At 42.1% G+C, this 15,958-nt stretch overlaps 1 protein-coding gene across 2 annotated transcripts in view; it reads left to right on the forward strand.

Moving 5' to 3' along the window:
- HOMER1 (homer scaffold protein 1) overlaps positions 1-11,866 on the forward strand; it is a 618,990-nt gene extending 607,124 nt beyond the window's left edge. The window contains exon 10 of one of the 2 annotated variants that reach the window (XM_078675203.1): positions 10,421-11,866. In XM_078675203.1, coding sequence (XP_078531329.1) covers positions 10,421-10,609 — 189 coding nt within the window. In that variant the 3' untranslated portion in view covers positions 10,610-11,866. The remainder of the gene's footprint in view (positions 1-10,420) is intronic. The other variant, XM_078675205.1, reaches the window with a different exon arrangement.
- Positions 11,867-15,958: the final 4,092 nt, after the last annotated feature.

The following is a 15,958-nucleotide window of genomic DNA, read 5'->3' on the forward strand; positions in this document are numbered from 1 at the left end:
GGAGGTCTGTGGTAATGTAAAATTCAATGTCAGGTAACAGACGTAACACGTCCGTGGTGTCCTTGAGATAAGTGGGCATTTCTTGCACCATGGGTCGCAAGAAATGGTCCACGAACGTAGACAAAGGTTCAAGAGCCGACCCTATACCGGAGATGATTGGACGGCCGGGGGGCGGCCTCTGTTGTTTATGAACCTAGGGCAAGGCATAAAAATAGGGCATCTTCGGATGTTCAGTGTATAGGAAGGTTGCTTCAGCTTGAGTAATCCAACCCTCCGATGAAGCCTCTTCAATCATCATCCTGATTGTCAATTTTAATTCTTCAGTCAGGTCTTGTTCAAGAAGGTGGTACGCATTCCTGTTATTGAGCTGTCGCAAACATTCGGAACGATAGGCATCGGTGTCAAGTAAAACAATGGATCCGCCTTTGTCAGCCGGTTTAATGGCTAGTTCTTTTTTGGCTGTTAAGGATTTGAGTGCCAGATGCTCTGATTTAGGTAGGTTGTAAAAGATCTTTTTGTTTTCAGAGAAAAGACTCTCTACTTCTTTCTCAATGGCCTGTTCAAAGGCTAGAACCTGTGGTGGCATCAAATGGGTGGGAGGCGTGAAAGTAGACTTACACTTCAACCCAGTGTTGATGTCCCTGTCATCTTGTGTTGGTGGTTCCTTGTCCGCAAAGAAGAAGTGTAGTCTGATCTTCCTGAGGAATTTCGCGAGCTCCAAACGAGTCTCGAAATGGTCATTCCGATGGGTGGGTACGAATCCGAGACCTTTGTTAAGGGCCTTGTCCTCTGTTGGAGTCAGGGTGTGTCTGCTTAAATTAATTACGATGCTGGACCCGCACTGTTCTGCGCTGGTTCCTTGGTCTTGGCAGAATTGCTCCTCAGACTCCTCGTCCCTGTCGAGGTGGACGGAGGACTGTAGTGGACCTGGAGTTGGGTTTGACCTCTTCTTCTCCCTCGGGACCTGCCTCGGCCAAATCCTAAAAAAGGCTGGCCTGGAAAATTGCCTTGGAATCCTGGTTGGAAATTCGTTGGAAAATTGGGCATACAGGGGCCCATAGGTTGTTGAAAAGGGCCTGGTTGCTGGGGAGGGAAAAAAGGAGGAGGAACTCCTCCGAACTTCCATGGACTTGGTGGCCACCATTGTTGTTGTTGGTTTTGTTGGTTACCTCTCCAGCTATTTCTCAGATTTCTTTTACCCCGTCCTCGCCCTCGTGTGTTGAGGTTGCTGTTACTGGTGTCGCTGCCGGAAGTGTTATCATCAGAACTTAATGTTCCGTATGTGGAGGCTGTCTTATGATTGTTAGTATTGAAGTCGGGCGGGACATAAGAATCACTAGAATAGGGATATACCTTTTCGAATTTAAATTTGTCAAGGTCTTTTCTGAATTTTTCTATTTTTACCGACAAAGTATATTCCTTGTATTCCCTGTTATTCTTGTTAGCATCATCCAGATTTTTTTGAAAGGCTTTAGAAGAGAGGGTGCGTTTAATTTTGGACTCCATGATCTGGATTTCGATAAGTAAGGTGTCTGCTATACGTTTAGCGGTCTGGAGGATAAGGATCAACCAGTCTCTGGTGCAACGCCAAGCAATCATTGCCCAGCTCTTGAGGAATTCTTTATCTGTAAGGAACAGTCTAGGGGCATTCGTCACTATAAGGCCAGTCGGAGCGCAATCGTTGCGTAAATACTGAGCCATTATTGTACCGTGTAGTGCTGTTCGGGTCTGTGATTTTTTGAGGCCCAGTAGTTTGCCCTATTCGTCCTCATTGACAGAAATAATAGTTGGTATGGTTTCAGCTAGATCAGGATGTTCTGCGAGTGCTGCTAATAAGTCGTCTTCAGTAAACGATAGACCGTGGTTCTCAGCCATGGTTCCGTGAAGGGGAAGGAGAATGAAGGTTCTGTACACAATGGAAATAGAGCAAAGGGCTCAACCACAAATTAGTGGCGAACCGCGTACACAGTCTAATAGTGTTGCATGTACATAGGGTCCGCAGCCGGACGACTGCTCAAGAATCAACAAAAAACACTACGGTAGGGTAGGACCCGGGGGAATATTTAAAGACCAAACTCTGGGAACGGCCCCCACAGATGCAGAACAACAAAGAAGTACCAGAGGGTCTAAAAAAAGGGAAGGTTTACAGTGTATGTAGAACAGGCAAACAACATAGGACCCCTGAACTTGACCAATAAAAAGTGGTATACAGTGACAACACGATAGCTGGTCAGAGATACCCATCAGTCACCACTGGGAACCGCCCTTCATCATTTGGGATTTTTTCAAAACCATCTATGCAGATATGTTTTGTTCAGACAGAAAGAGACCAGGATGTAAATGGATCTCTTCCGCTGAGCAAACAATAGTATGGTTTACCACTCCTCGAAACTGGTGAGTGGTCAAGTGTGGTGTGACTGGGGGAGTGCAGTGCAAAAAAGGTTTTTACGTGAAAAAATGATAAACGTAAAGAGGTGTGTTTAAAATTGGATGAGGGAGCATAGAACAAACTTTATTCGGATGATGCTCACTCCGCCAATATTAAAAATTTGTTAAAGACAGTTTGAAAAAATGCGCTGTCTAGAGGTGGAACTAGGTCGACATGTTTCAGCAACAAGTGGACACAATTGTCCTTGCTTTCTTCAGGACCTTTACAACAAATAAATGCTACTGCATGGGTAAAATAAATAATAAGTGACAACTAAAAGACAAGTATGACAGACAAGTACAGAGATCACCTGCAGTATCCAGGTGAAGAGTCTTGTCTTTAGCTTACAGCTTATGTCGTTCACTAGAAGGTCAGAACAAGAAAGAGTCACAAGTCAGACAGACTGACTACATACAGACAACCTCACATATAAGCTAGGTCTCATAGATGTAGACCTTAGACTCAGTCAAACTAATAGTGCTGACTATGAACACTCAAAAAAGTAGTGTAATTGGTATACCATGTCTGGATATATAGTTTATATGCCAAATATAAAAGAGTACATCTTACCATAGCTTGTAAGACGTGAAGACCTCACCCCACCTGGCAGTGGCTCAGGAGTAGAGTGAAGCACCGCTCTATGGAACATGAACAAAATAAATGGAAGCATGTTTTTCCAAAGTATACATAAACCTGCATTGTAAAGAAACCTTCAATAGACAGAACGTGAACAGGAGGTTAAAATTACGGAATATGCAGAGTCGTAAAATACACACATACACACAGTGGTCAGTATTGCAGTTCATAAATTTCCCAATCACCACACTTCCGCATGTAGGAAGTGGATAGGACTTGACATTTTTGCTAGTGGCACAGGCCTTACACTTGCCACATTTGTAAAAGCCTCTCTGCTCTTTTAGCCAATTCTTTTTCTTCGTAGGTGCCTCGAAGTAGCTTCTCACTAGCATGTCCTTCAAAGAGCGTGCCTTTCTATACGTCAACAGTGGTTGTCTATTGATCACTTTGCTTAGGACCGGATCACTCTTTACGATGTGCCAGTGTTTCTTCAGGATCTCGTGTACCCTGCCTGCTTCTGCACTGTATGTTGTTATCATCCTGACATTGTTGGATCCCTGGTTCTCATTTGCTCTCACTATCTTTTTGGTCAGGAGAGTCTCCCTATTCCTTGCTTTGGCTTTTTCTTTGGCCACCAGCAGTACCTGGTCTGAATAGCCCCTGGCCTTAAATCTCTGGGTCATGGTGATCTGCTCTTTTTTTAATGCAGCCTCTGAGCTGCAATTACGCTTAGCCCTCAGGAATTCTCCATATGGGATACTGTCCTTGAGGTTACTGGGGTGGTGACTTCTAGCATGTAAAATGCTATTGCCTGAGGTAGGTTTCCTATATAGGCTGGTTTGGAGCGCTCCCTTCACAACTTTTACTGTGACATCTAGGACATCTATAATATATATATATGTGTGACTTTGTGTATATATATATATATATATATATATCCACAGAATCCTCTCGTTCCAAACAAGGATGACAAGCCACACCATCAGGTACTTTGAAAGTTGTTTATTTGGGCATAAACAAACGACGCGTTTCGAGCTCACGGGCTCTTGGTCACATGACCGTCATTTTTTTACTCATCCTTAAGTACTTGTACAAAATCATAGAAAGGGAAGAGAGGTCTCCGTGTTTACAAACATCACACGGAGATCTCTTTAAATGCCATGCATTTATTCTTAGCAACATCAGAAACTCGTTGAGAATCTATAATCATGCATTTCCCCAATTGTTTGGTTTCTAAAGAAAATAAGTAAGTGAAACATTACATTTCAAATTAAATGTATCACGTAACACTTTGCACATTGAGGGTATAGTACCCATAGTATAATTACCGAACAGACAGGTTGAGAATAATGGAGAAGAAAAGAAGAGAGTGATGGAATATGTGATTTGGAAAAAAGGGGGGGGGGGGGGATATAGATATATCTCTAAGGATTGAGATCGCTCGGGTGTAGTACCCTCTATATCGTCATCTTATGTGTTCCAATCTCATTTCATTCGTTTCAAAAATAGGTGGAAAAAAGGCTATGGTCTATGTCTAGTCAATGTCGTCACATAATGAGAATACGTTACTCTAAGGTGTTTTATCCTTCACCCCACCAAAAAAAAAAAATTTGGGGGGGAGAATTATCTTGTGCTCATAGTCGTAATCAATAAATCCATGTGAAGCAGTGGTGCTCATAGCAATATTTTCTATCAGTGGTTTGTCGCTTCATATCAAGACGAGGTCTTACACTCTAGGGGAAGAGAAACAGTGAGGACAGAACATGTTAGTATGCTTAAACCAACTGTACATATTCATTTTTAGGACATCATAGCTTAATGCACGAAATCATAATATTCCATAATATAACCTGTTCGTTATTTCGAAATGATCATAGCTAAAGTCAGCAAAGAACCAAACGTTACTGAAAAACAAATAATAATAATTAAAAAGACATATTTGGAGATATATGTCATGAAAACAGAGTCTCCTAAGGGGGAAAAAAATGGGAAGCGTGCAGATCAGCAATTCACAAATGTACATACATCTCTTCGTCATTATTCATCCCAAAAGGAAAGACACACCCTGCTTGTAAAATGAATTTGGACTCTGCTCTGCGTAAAGCTGTCAAACGGTCCCCTCCTCTGATATGTTTGGGGATTGAATCCAGTGCGAAAAATTTCGCTTTGGTCCAATCTCCATCATGGTACTGGTGGAAGTGTTTGGCCGTACTGTATGCAAAGTCCTTGTTAGTGATATATATGTGTGTGTGTGTGTGTGTGTGTGTATATATATATATATATATATATATATATATATATATATATATATATATATATATATAGAAAAAGAAGGTTGCCGCTTCTGTGGGAGGCACTCACTGAGCGTAAGCCAAACAGGAAGGAAGCACTTTCAAAGCCTCTCCCCACGCTGGTACTGCCGACGCGTTTCCAAATACCTTTCTTCCTCTGGGCAGTTTGTAGATAATGAGACGCGTTTCCAAATACCTTTCTTCCTCTGGGCAGTTTGTAGATAATGAGAGGCTAACAACAGGCTAGCAGTATATCCCCTCTTTTATTTCCAAAATGCAAATCAGGCGAGTAAAAACTTGCACTGTAGGACTGGTAGTCTTTAATTTCAAGTGGGCGCTGCCTCGCAATTATTGAAGATCGTTATGCCACAGTGGTGACGAATGAAGAACAACATAGGTCAAGAAATCAAAATCCGATGACTCTTGGGGGAATCTAGAAGCTTTGAGAAAGTCACATCACGTGACGAAACACGTGTCGGCTGTTGTCGTGTGTGGACCCGGAAGAGGAGGACACATTACTGTTGCTAGTGTTGAACAAATATCTAACACCCTCTATTTGTCATGGACATTTCAAACTTTGTGCTAAACTTTATGCCTGTTTGTTAATAATGAGATGACCTATACTTTGTCTAAAAATAAATTATCCATTCTTATGAGAATCTAATATTGTTGGTAGTCTGTGAACACTTGAGAACATTTTATGATACTTGTTTCATATATAACATATATTAATCTAGACAAATTACAGTGGAGTGCTGGGATATTTTGTGTATAAAGAGTTGTGTTACATAAGGAATGTCTTTGACATACCCTATGTTATTGTGCACCTAGGTAGTAGGGTGCGTACATATCCCGAGAGGCACCAATCCCAAATGACAGTACTCAAAGTGTGAATATTTTTGAAAACCCCCAAATATATGTCCTTATCTGATTGTAAATGTATATGAGGTGCGCCTCCGTTACATTACTACCACTGAAATTGTACATATTTAACATAAGACTGTACTACTGTGTCAAAGGAGCGCTGTACTGCCTGTAAGGAATTGTAGACTGCATCGCAGACTCCCTGCATTTTGGGGGCTCATGTAGCCTTTGAAAGTAGGGCTGAATACAGGAAATATGTGTGCTAATTATGGAATGCAGCATGATTGTCCCACACCCACTGGAGTGTTAAAGGGAACTCAACTACTGACTGCTGGGACCAGAATGCCTCAAACATTGTTCTCAAAGGGGAGGGTCACTGAAGGGCCACTATGTGCTAAATGGCAAACTCCCTGTTAGCCACTAAACAGAGATGATGGATTGCCAATTGTACCCGTGATCAAGGTCAAAAGATCGAATCATGTCGGGGAGGCACACATCTTTTCATGTTATTGCAGCAATAAATCAAGATTGGAGACTATTGTCAAGAGCCTAAAGTGGCCTTTTTAAGGCAGGGAACTAGCAAAAACAAACCACCACAATGTCTGCATAGTTTGGCTTTTGGATTTTCATTTGCCCAAATAATGAACCTTTCAAAGATCTGGATGCACAGCCCCTCAAGAGGACTAGCAAAGGTGTCAAGACACTGCTTCAAGAATATCTGAAAGGGCTGCAGAGGGGCCACTTCACCACCTCAAGGGACTCCTGGAGAGGGAGATCTTGAGAGATGATGCATTTATGAGAAGTACCAAGGCTCCTGTAGCTGTAAAGAGCCAAGACGTTGAGGAAGCATATGGCTGCCACAGACATCAAACGAGTCAAGCAAATTGATGTTGATAAAGAGAAGAGTGCATGAAACCTGCGTTTCTGAGTACTCCGGAGATATTCTCCATCATAGTATGCTTCACCTGTGGCGAGTCTGTCATCATATACTGCATAGTATGTTTAAACATAGTGAGGGTGCAAGGAAGTAGTGCTTGCAAAGTGCATGCCTACTAATGATCAAGGAAAATTGCATCATGCTGTGAGGCGATGAGCACATAATTGTATGTAAAAAATACAGTTCTGGGTGTCATGCCTTGATTCAAACAATAGGTCAGATCTAGATATCCAGGGAGAGGAGACATCAGAACTAGTAGGAACGATCAACTTGAGGTAAATCCTTGTAGCTCCAAAGACTACAGAGCTATTCCAAAACAATCCCCAACAAATCATCCCTGTTCACTGCAAATTCTCCGTAAAGTGAAAATACATCATGAAACCCAGAAAGCTAAATTGTAACGACTTTAAGAAACAATTTTAATCTTTATAATCTGCAGCAAACACTGTACATTTTGTTGTGGCATAGTCTACCACAGAAGGTAAATAAAGTAAATGCTCATGTTTGGGAACAAACAAGTCCAACGCCCACATTCCACTCATTTTAGTGAGCATGATGATGTTTTATCAAACTATCTCCAAAATGGCTCTCTTTAACTTTCTTTGGTCTTGTGTCTTAATTGTTTTACTTCATTGGAGGCAGCGTGTGACAGAGTTGGTTGTGCAGATGGCTGTGGTGGTTCAGACCGCTGAACCAGCGAGCAGTGTCCACTGAGCCTCTGGCCACTTATTGGAGTTGTTGAGAGCCCCGCTGGACAAAGTGAAATCATAATGCTGTGCCTGAACCATAGTGTTCACTAGTGAAGTCTTAGCTTGCTGATCACCAATCACTTAAAGGATATTCAACCTAGATAAAGGCAACTCACAGAGCTGCAAATACTTACAATAACTCCTTGAGTCACTGACTACGAGCCTCCTGACTAGTGCACTGGTTGCCCAGAGGAATTGACGAGGGAAGACTGATCCCCTACCATGGATTTTGCAGGCACCCACTCTTTCACTTCTGCTGTCATCCCGCACATAACCAACTTCAGTAGACCTAGCTGGCAAAGCTTAACCGGAAGTAGAAAAACTTGCAAAGAAATTATATAAACAACATGTTATCAAGGATTGGCAAGCTTAACACTCTACGTCACTGGGGAAGAAGTGAAAGAATCACCAAACATGAAAGTAATAGTGTGGATCATTGCCCATGTCATTAAATAGGGTTGAGGCACATAAGGATAGATTTTCTAGATGCAGTACTTGGGTGAGATTGGATTCCCTAGAAGCATACAACTCTCTGAGTTAATTCTCGGAGGGTGGTGAGGTCACCCCCTCAAAAAAGCAAACACCATGGTCAAACATATCTAACTTGTCTTGATGGCCGGCCACATCAGGGGCATGATCTTGGCAGCATTTGAGGGTGTGGTTGATGCTCATGTCCTAGGTTGATGCTCATGGCCTTAACGAAGGAAGGAGAAGACCAGGTTGGTATCCACCTATGGAGAGGCCCAGTTTTTTTTACTCCAATATGGTCCTAGGGCATTCAGATTTTAGTGGATATATTACAGGTGTGACAAGCGACTTGCACAGGTAATGACCGGCGAACTGAGCCATTTACTTGAGAGAAAATGTTCCCAAGACTTTGGGTGACAAAGCTGTCCAGAATGAAAATGATTTTGCCATTTGAATCTAGGAATACCGAAAGCGAAAAATATTGGTGCTTCATATAGCAAACCATAGTAAGGGAGCACATATGGAAAGTACTGAGGTTGCTAAAGAAACCGAGATCATGGGGCTTTTACTCTGCCCAATTGACAGAGGCCACATTATGGGACGCAGTGATGATGGCAAAGGGGCTCTGTACTGCACCATCTCTAATCGCACCTTTTATCAGTAATCCTGAGTTAACATCGACATTAGTGAAAATGAAGTATATAGTCTGGCAGAGGCCAGTGGTTAAAGGATTGGTGATTCTACAAACATGCAGCCCTGAAATCCTTTGAACAAATGAGTTTATGGAGTGCCAGAAACCGAGATGATAAGATATCTTCAAATTGGGCATTGGATTACATATAACTACATTGGACTACAGGTAAGCAGATCACCAACACCATACATGAGAAACTGCTGATCACAAAATCAGATGATGCAGGAATATTATCTGAAATATATTCCTGCCCTTCACCTTATGTCCTGTTAAGCCTGCAGGCCAGAAAAGGTAAGAAACAGAAATACGTAGGCCACTAGCCACCAAGCAGTGGAGAGATGTGCACTGTTGAGCGGGGCTGACTGAGTCTAGTGCAGTTAACAAAGATGCACTGAGAAAAATAACCTATTGGTACTACACTTACAAGTATATGCTTGGGATAAAGCTCCTACACTTGCTAAGGCTTTGTCCCAAACCCAAAAGATATTGGTGTGAGCTATTGGAGGATATAGGCTTAATGTGTAACATGTATAATCATTGGCATAACTGATACTCTCCTGTCCTCTAAAATCTCCAAGAGGAAGGTTAATAGCACTGCTACTATGTGAAGATAAACAAGCAATATTAGCCCAGTGGGGAATAAACAGGGTACCGGACCATAGGTCACAGCTACACCGAATGTGGAACTTAGGAAACATTTCCAAGACACCTGAGTCATCTGCACTTTAGCAGGGCTTACACTGGTGCAAGCATAGATGCCAAATCGAGAGTGTAGGGTACACATATAGTAAAAACTGAGGTAAAGAGCAGGGGTTGCAGTAACATCATAAAGCTTCCCTTTGGATGTGGATTGTTTCTTGGAGTATGCAATTAAAGAAATACAGTCATATAAATACACCTCCTTCTCCTAGTATGAAATTAAATATTGTCTGATGTTGATGAATGTTACCAAATATTGAACTCAGTGGCTTAGTATAAAGAGGGCTATGCATGTGATGTGTCAGGGTGTAATGAGGAGTTGTCTGATCTGCTGTGTCTAAGGCTGCTAGGACAAGAATCAGGCCTTACCATTGTCAAGGATGTGAAGGACGTTTTCTGCAATCTTGAGGGTGTCTGGCTTAGTGCCAAATTTAGTCGGAAATGAGACTCATGAATAGCCTACATTGTTTTATCCTTTGGGTAACCGCGTAGAGACAGTTTTGGTCAGTCTGAAATCTGATTTTTTTTCTTTGTAAATCAGTCCCTATGATCACTGCTGAAAAACTGTTGGAATATCTCCCAGCAGAGAGGTACTTAAGGAAAATGTATTCAGCGGACACTTATTGGTACCATGATCAACCATACATCACACACCTATGCAAAAAAATACAACTCTACAAATTGTTAATTTGTTGTTATGTTTGTTTTTTCAAGGAGGTAGAAACTCGAAACAAAGACTTGGAAGGGCAACTGGCTGATCTGGAGCAGCGACTGGAGAAAAGTCAGAACGAACAAGAAGCCTTTCGCAATAACTTGAAGACACTTTTAGAAATTCTTGATGGGAAAATCTTTGAACTCACAGAATTGCGAGACAACCTGTCCAAGTTGATCGAATGCAGCTAAAGAAAATGACATCTCAGTGCCAATCATCTTAAAGATGCAATGTCTCTCTTCATATGGGACTATGTTGGGCTCTGCATCAAAGTTGCACAAACTTTAGAAAATGCTCCTTTTGGAGGGCCTATTTGCAAATTTAAGTAGGATAGTTTAGTGTAACATGTAGATTTCAGTGTAGCTAGCTGAAAAATATGAAAAAACTTGAACTACAAATTACCTCCTTGTATAATATTGGCCATAGTTAACTTGAAATATATAAACAGTAATTTGATGCAATCCTTTTCTGATTATTTGCAACTGGAGACAACTAGCAGTGTTCTGAGTTACATTTCCTTTTTGTGTTAGACAAAATGTGTAGTTTTACCTGCTTTTTATATTAATTTAAAACTCTATTTGCTGTGTTTTGTGCAGAAACTAAGTGATGATAACCCTGTGTTTTTTGTTGTAATCTTAATATTTTCTCAGGATATTTTTGCACTGTTGAAACGGTGCCATTACCAAGTAATGCCAGATGTGAGAGGGAATGCATCTTTAATTGAATCATAGGTAATCTTTATGCTTGTATAGAGTTCTTCCTTTTTTATACTGGAAGATATTTCTGTATGAAGTTCACTCTGGTGTTCTATAATATTGTCCAGTGTATGGTTTACCTTTTCCAAATTAATTCTATTTATTTATAATATTGAGATAGTGTCTCCTATTATTACCCATTTTAGAGTCGACCTTTGAAGGCAGCTGAGTTCCTAAAATAAAGGACTGATCATTGCATTTACAGTTTGATGTACAAAGATAGGCTCAAAAGGCAATTATTTATTATATGTTATTGTTAATTTAACTTCATACAATTATGTTTTGAAAACGAATGCTAGATATGTTCGAAGAAATGATTTCCGATTGATCACTGCATTACAGTGTGTGTGTAGGGAAGGTTAGTAAAATCTGTTTTTATCAACACAACAAATATAGAGCTATTTAGTAGGTGTTACACTGAAACTTGCAACTCAAGAGGACTGTTTCTGGAAACTACGTGATCTCATAGTAATTTCAATTTTGCTTTCTCTTGGATAATTCTGTACATCACACCATTGTCAAAACCACATCAGGCAATATTCAGAACTGTGTTAACAAAACTGATTTGAACTGAGTCAGTTATTAACTTCTATGACCAGATTTTAAAGTTCTTTTGATGTAATTTTAACAGAATTTTGGCAAACATACATTTGTTTATATAATATATTTATTTTAAGAAAAATCTTTAAACGGTAAGCCAAGTGTCATATGTCTCTTTCCTCCTGAATGAAATAAGAATGCATGCTTAGTCTTGCGATATGATCTAAATGTTATGGGGTGGGTCGGGGGTTGTTAAAAAAATGAGTGTTTGTCATTAGTCAAATATTTTATAATAACTTTAAACATGTATAGTTAGTATTTATATTACATATAGAGTTACGAAAAAGTGCCGAGTTTTGAACAGTTACATCCACTTTATTTTCAAGTGTATATTTCTCAATAGAGACCTACAACTAATTCTTGCATATTGAAGAAACATTTATATTAGATTTGGTTCCTAACCTGCATAGTAATTCTTGCTCCATTTGAAGCGAACTACTAACACTTGTACCTGAGAGGACATCACTTTTCTCTGTTAAGGTTTTATGATTTGGGAGAGCTTTGCTGTTATGGTAATTGTTCTAAAGTTAGGGCCAGTGGTGTATGACAGAACATTTGTTAAAAAAAGCAATGGATGGATTTCGACATGTTTAGAGATCTAATGCACAGAAAAGCAATGACAGACTGTGCTCTTTCAGAAAAGATGCTGTGACTTTGAATCTGAACATGCGCCTTTTGAATGCACATCGCTCTCAACTCTAGAGCACACCACCTTAGGAGTCCCTCTGACCCCCTCAGCCCTAATTATCTCACTTCCTGTTCTTTTTCTGTTTCTAGAGACAAAGACCTAATTTGTCAGCACTTTTCTTGCAAATGTTCGTTTCTTCTGTGTTTGATTTGTGTGGGGAAGCGTCTCACTCCCACATACTTTGGTTGGTTTGTATCCTAAGACCTGGTGGTTTGATTACTTCAAACGCTCTTTTCTAGACTGATGTGTCTCTGAATGCCACAGGCAATTATTGGAATGGCACAAAAGGATGTGCTTCAACTCATTACTGAATGCCACAAAGCCGACATGGGTAGCAGACTAAGTGCAAAATGTTTTGTTTTTTTATTCCTTTTGTTCCCTCGTTCACCTCTGACCACAATATCCACTCCAGGTGCCCGTACCCCAGAACCATGAAAACAGGTGGAAGAACAACCCAACTGTGGGTATTTTAATGCACACAGAAGGGCACTGTCCCAAGTGGTAAAGTCTCTCTCAAACTTGATCTGGAAAACTGGCAGCTGCATGTACAAGTGGGGGGCATGAGGGTCCATAGCAGCATTGGGAGATATGAAAATGTGTAATCATAGAGGAGAGTGCTGTGTTCATCTCCTAAAGATTAACCCCTACCCCTTCTCCAGGCCATCTTAATAGGAAGTTCCAAAACGCCTTCTTCCTATTGGATGGTCTCCCCTTTAAATCTAACTTAGATGTGTAACATAAGGAGTCCAGCCATTCCGAGTGTTTTAGAGGAGGATCCTCCTACCCACTTATGACATATTTCCCTTCGCGCTAGAAGTATAGCATAAAATAAGAAATATCTGCCCGGGCCTGTAATGTTATCTGTAACTCCAAAAATAATTAATGAGAGGCTTACCTTAACTTGCAGCCTCAGTACACTTGAAATGTTCTTACCCACTTCCTCCCAGAATTTGAGACTAGCCAGACATTGTTAGAACATATAAATGTCTGATGCTTTCTCCAACCCGCATTTCATACATTTGGCAGGACTTCCTTTTGTCATTTTTGACAGCTTTTGTGGAGTTAAGTAGGCCCTATGGAGAGAAAAAAGATGGGTCCTCCTTAACCAAGCAGGCTTAACAATTAAAAATAAAGTGCTCATCGATACTTGCCAAATATGCTGCCACAGCTCTCCCGGTAAGCACTCGCCCCATAGCTCTTCTGCCAACATGAAACCTCCATCTATGTCTTCTTGAATCGTTCAGTACCATGTTGATACTTCCTTCCAGGAGGTTTCATCACCGGTTGCTCTTCCAGATAATTACCCATACCGATCGGGGACCTCTGATTCTGTGCCCAACTTCTTAATTGAATGTACTTGAATTTTGAAATGTTCCCCACCTGATTGCTACTTAAGTCTGCCCATGATAAGAGATTGCCATCCTGGACAAGGTCTCCCCAGCACCATAGTCCTGCTTTCCTTAATGGGTTAGCCAGTTTGTCTTTTAGGCAGTCAGGTGTTGCCCCAGTATTGGAACTTTCATAGATTCCCATGCTTTTGTATCATTCCCCGTCGTCGGAATGGGAGTCTCAGTAACAAAAATACCATAGCAGTAGGTACAAAAGAGAAAGAAAAGGCCTAGGCCCCATTCCCTTTTCTACCGCACGTTGTGCTTAGGGAGTCTCCTTTGAGTCTGCTCATTTCATCTCTTTTCAAAGGTTTTTTTCTTCAAGTTTTCTCTTCAGGATTTAGAAAAGGATGGCTGACAAGGAAAAGAAGAAGGCCCTTTTCAAGCCATGTTCCACCTGTGGCAAGAAAAAGTTGTTTGTGGAGGATAAACATAAGGATTGTATCTATTGCCTCTATCCGGATCATAAGGCAGAGGACTGCAACATCTGCCGCTCTTTTTCTACCAAGACCCTCCGAGATCGGGCTGGTAGTCTTCTAACCTGGCTTCAGAAACAGAAGGAAAGGAAACATGGAGTTTCCAGTGACAGTGAGGATTCATCGTCAGCTGTGTCATCTAGAAGAGGGCTAGGGGTTCCCCTTCTCCTTCTGTGGAACATCCTTCTAAGGCCTCAAAAAAGACCCCCAGAGAGCCTGAGAGCCTAGGTCCAGGCGAATCTCCTCACCATAGTGAAAAGGAGAGGGTAGGACCGTCTACGCCTTCTAAGGGTTTGAAGACTGATCCAGCCTTCGAGAAACCCTCTTCCCAATCTTCTGACAGAAGTTCAAAGTCCTCGACGATGAAGGCGTCGACGACGGAGGTTCCGTCGCCGAAGAAATTGAAGCCAAAGTTAAAATTGGTTCCGTCGACGTGCTCGTCGACGGAACATTCGACGACGAAGGTATCAACGTCGAGAAAGGAAGCGTCGATGACCGTTTCAACCGCGTTGACGGGAGAGTCACCGACGACGGCGAAGTCGTCAACGCGGGTGACGGCGTCGACGACGTTGCCTCGACGACGACAACTTTAACAACGACGACGGCTGGATCGTCGACTATTTCATCGTCGACGACATCGACGACGCCAATCTCGTCGACGAGTGTACAGGCGTCCGCGAGGCATGTTCCGTCGACGGAGTCGACGACGTCTGCACGCACAGTACCATCCTCGACGGAACCGTCGACGATTTTGGCATCAGAGAAAAGGATCACTATTTCGGTCACAAGGATTACGTTGGAGATGACATCTAGGAGAGTAACCCCCTTGCCACCAGCTCTGCTATTTGATGACGAAGAGTCAGATGAGGATGATCAGGACTCATATGGCTACGCTAATAGTCCCTCTCAACTTCTGGTCAAATGTCAGGAGATGGACTCTGAAGGAGGGTATGACCAGGAAGGTGGTTATCATCATCAGGCTGCCCAATCACAGCATTATTCAGGTCAAGACATGGTTACGGTACCATCCTCTTTCCTGCAGGACCTGCATGAGATGCTGCAGGACTACAAATCTAAGGCTACAAGGCAGGTTCCGGCTCCAGTAGCGCCAGCAACACCTGTCTCGGCTCCTGCCTCAGCGGCTGCTCCTGAATTACCTGCTCAAGCGTCCCCTCAGCCACGGGCAACTATTCCGCAAGAGCCTTCCACACCTGCAAATGGCCATGATGATTCCTCGGATGAGGATCGTGATTCGGATCATGAAAACTGATCAAGCTACTGAATGGGATGACCACATCATTCCGGACCCTCCATCCCCATGTCCGGATCCGGTGGATTCCCCGCCAGCGGACGTAGGGAGTTTTCATCAGCTGATGGAAAGAGCGGCTGGCAGGTTCAAGTTGGCTATGCCTGCGGTGGCCACGGAATGTTTCTTGTATGACTTCAAGGAACCTTATCGGAAGACAAGGTCCAAACCTATAGTGCAACATCTGTGGGACGAAGGCCTTAAGGCTATGAAAAACCCAGCGACGGTTGTCCCTGTACTACCGCGTCTAGATAAAAAGTACAAAGCACCTGACGATGGGCCAGCTGCCTTAACGGGCCACCCAAGACCGGACTCAGTTATTTCGCA

Source organism: Lissotriton helveticus, chromosome 2_1 (assembly GCF_964261635.1).
Source record: "Lissotriton helveticus chromosome 2_1, aLisHel1.1, whole genome shotgun sequence".
Lineage (NCBI taxonomy): Eukaryota > Metazoa > Chordata > Amphibia > Caudata > Salamandridae > Lissotriton > Lissotriton helveticus.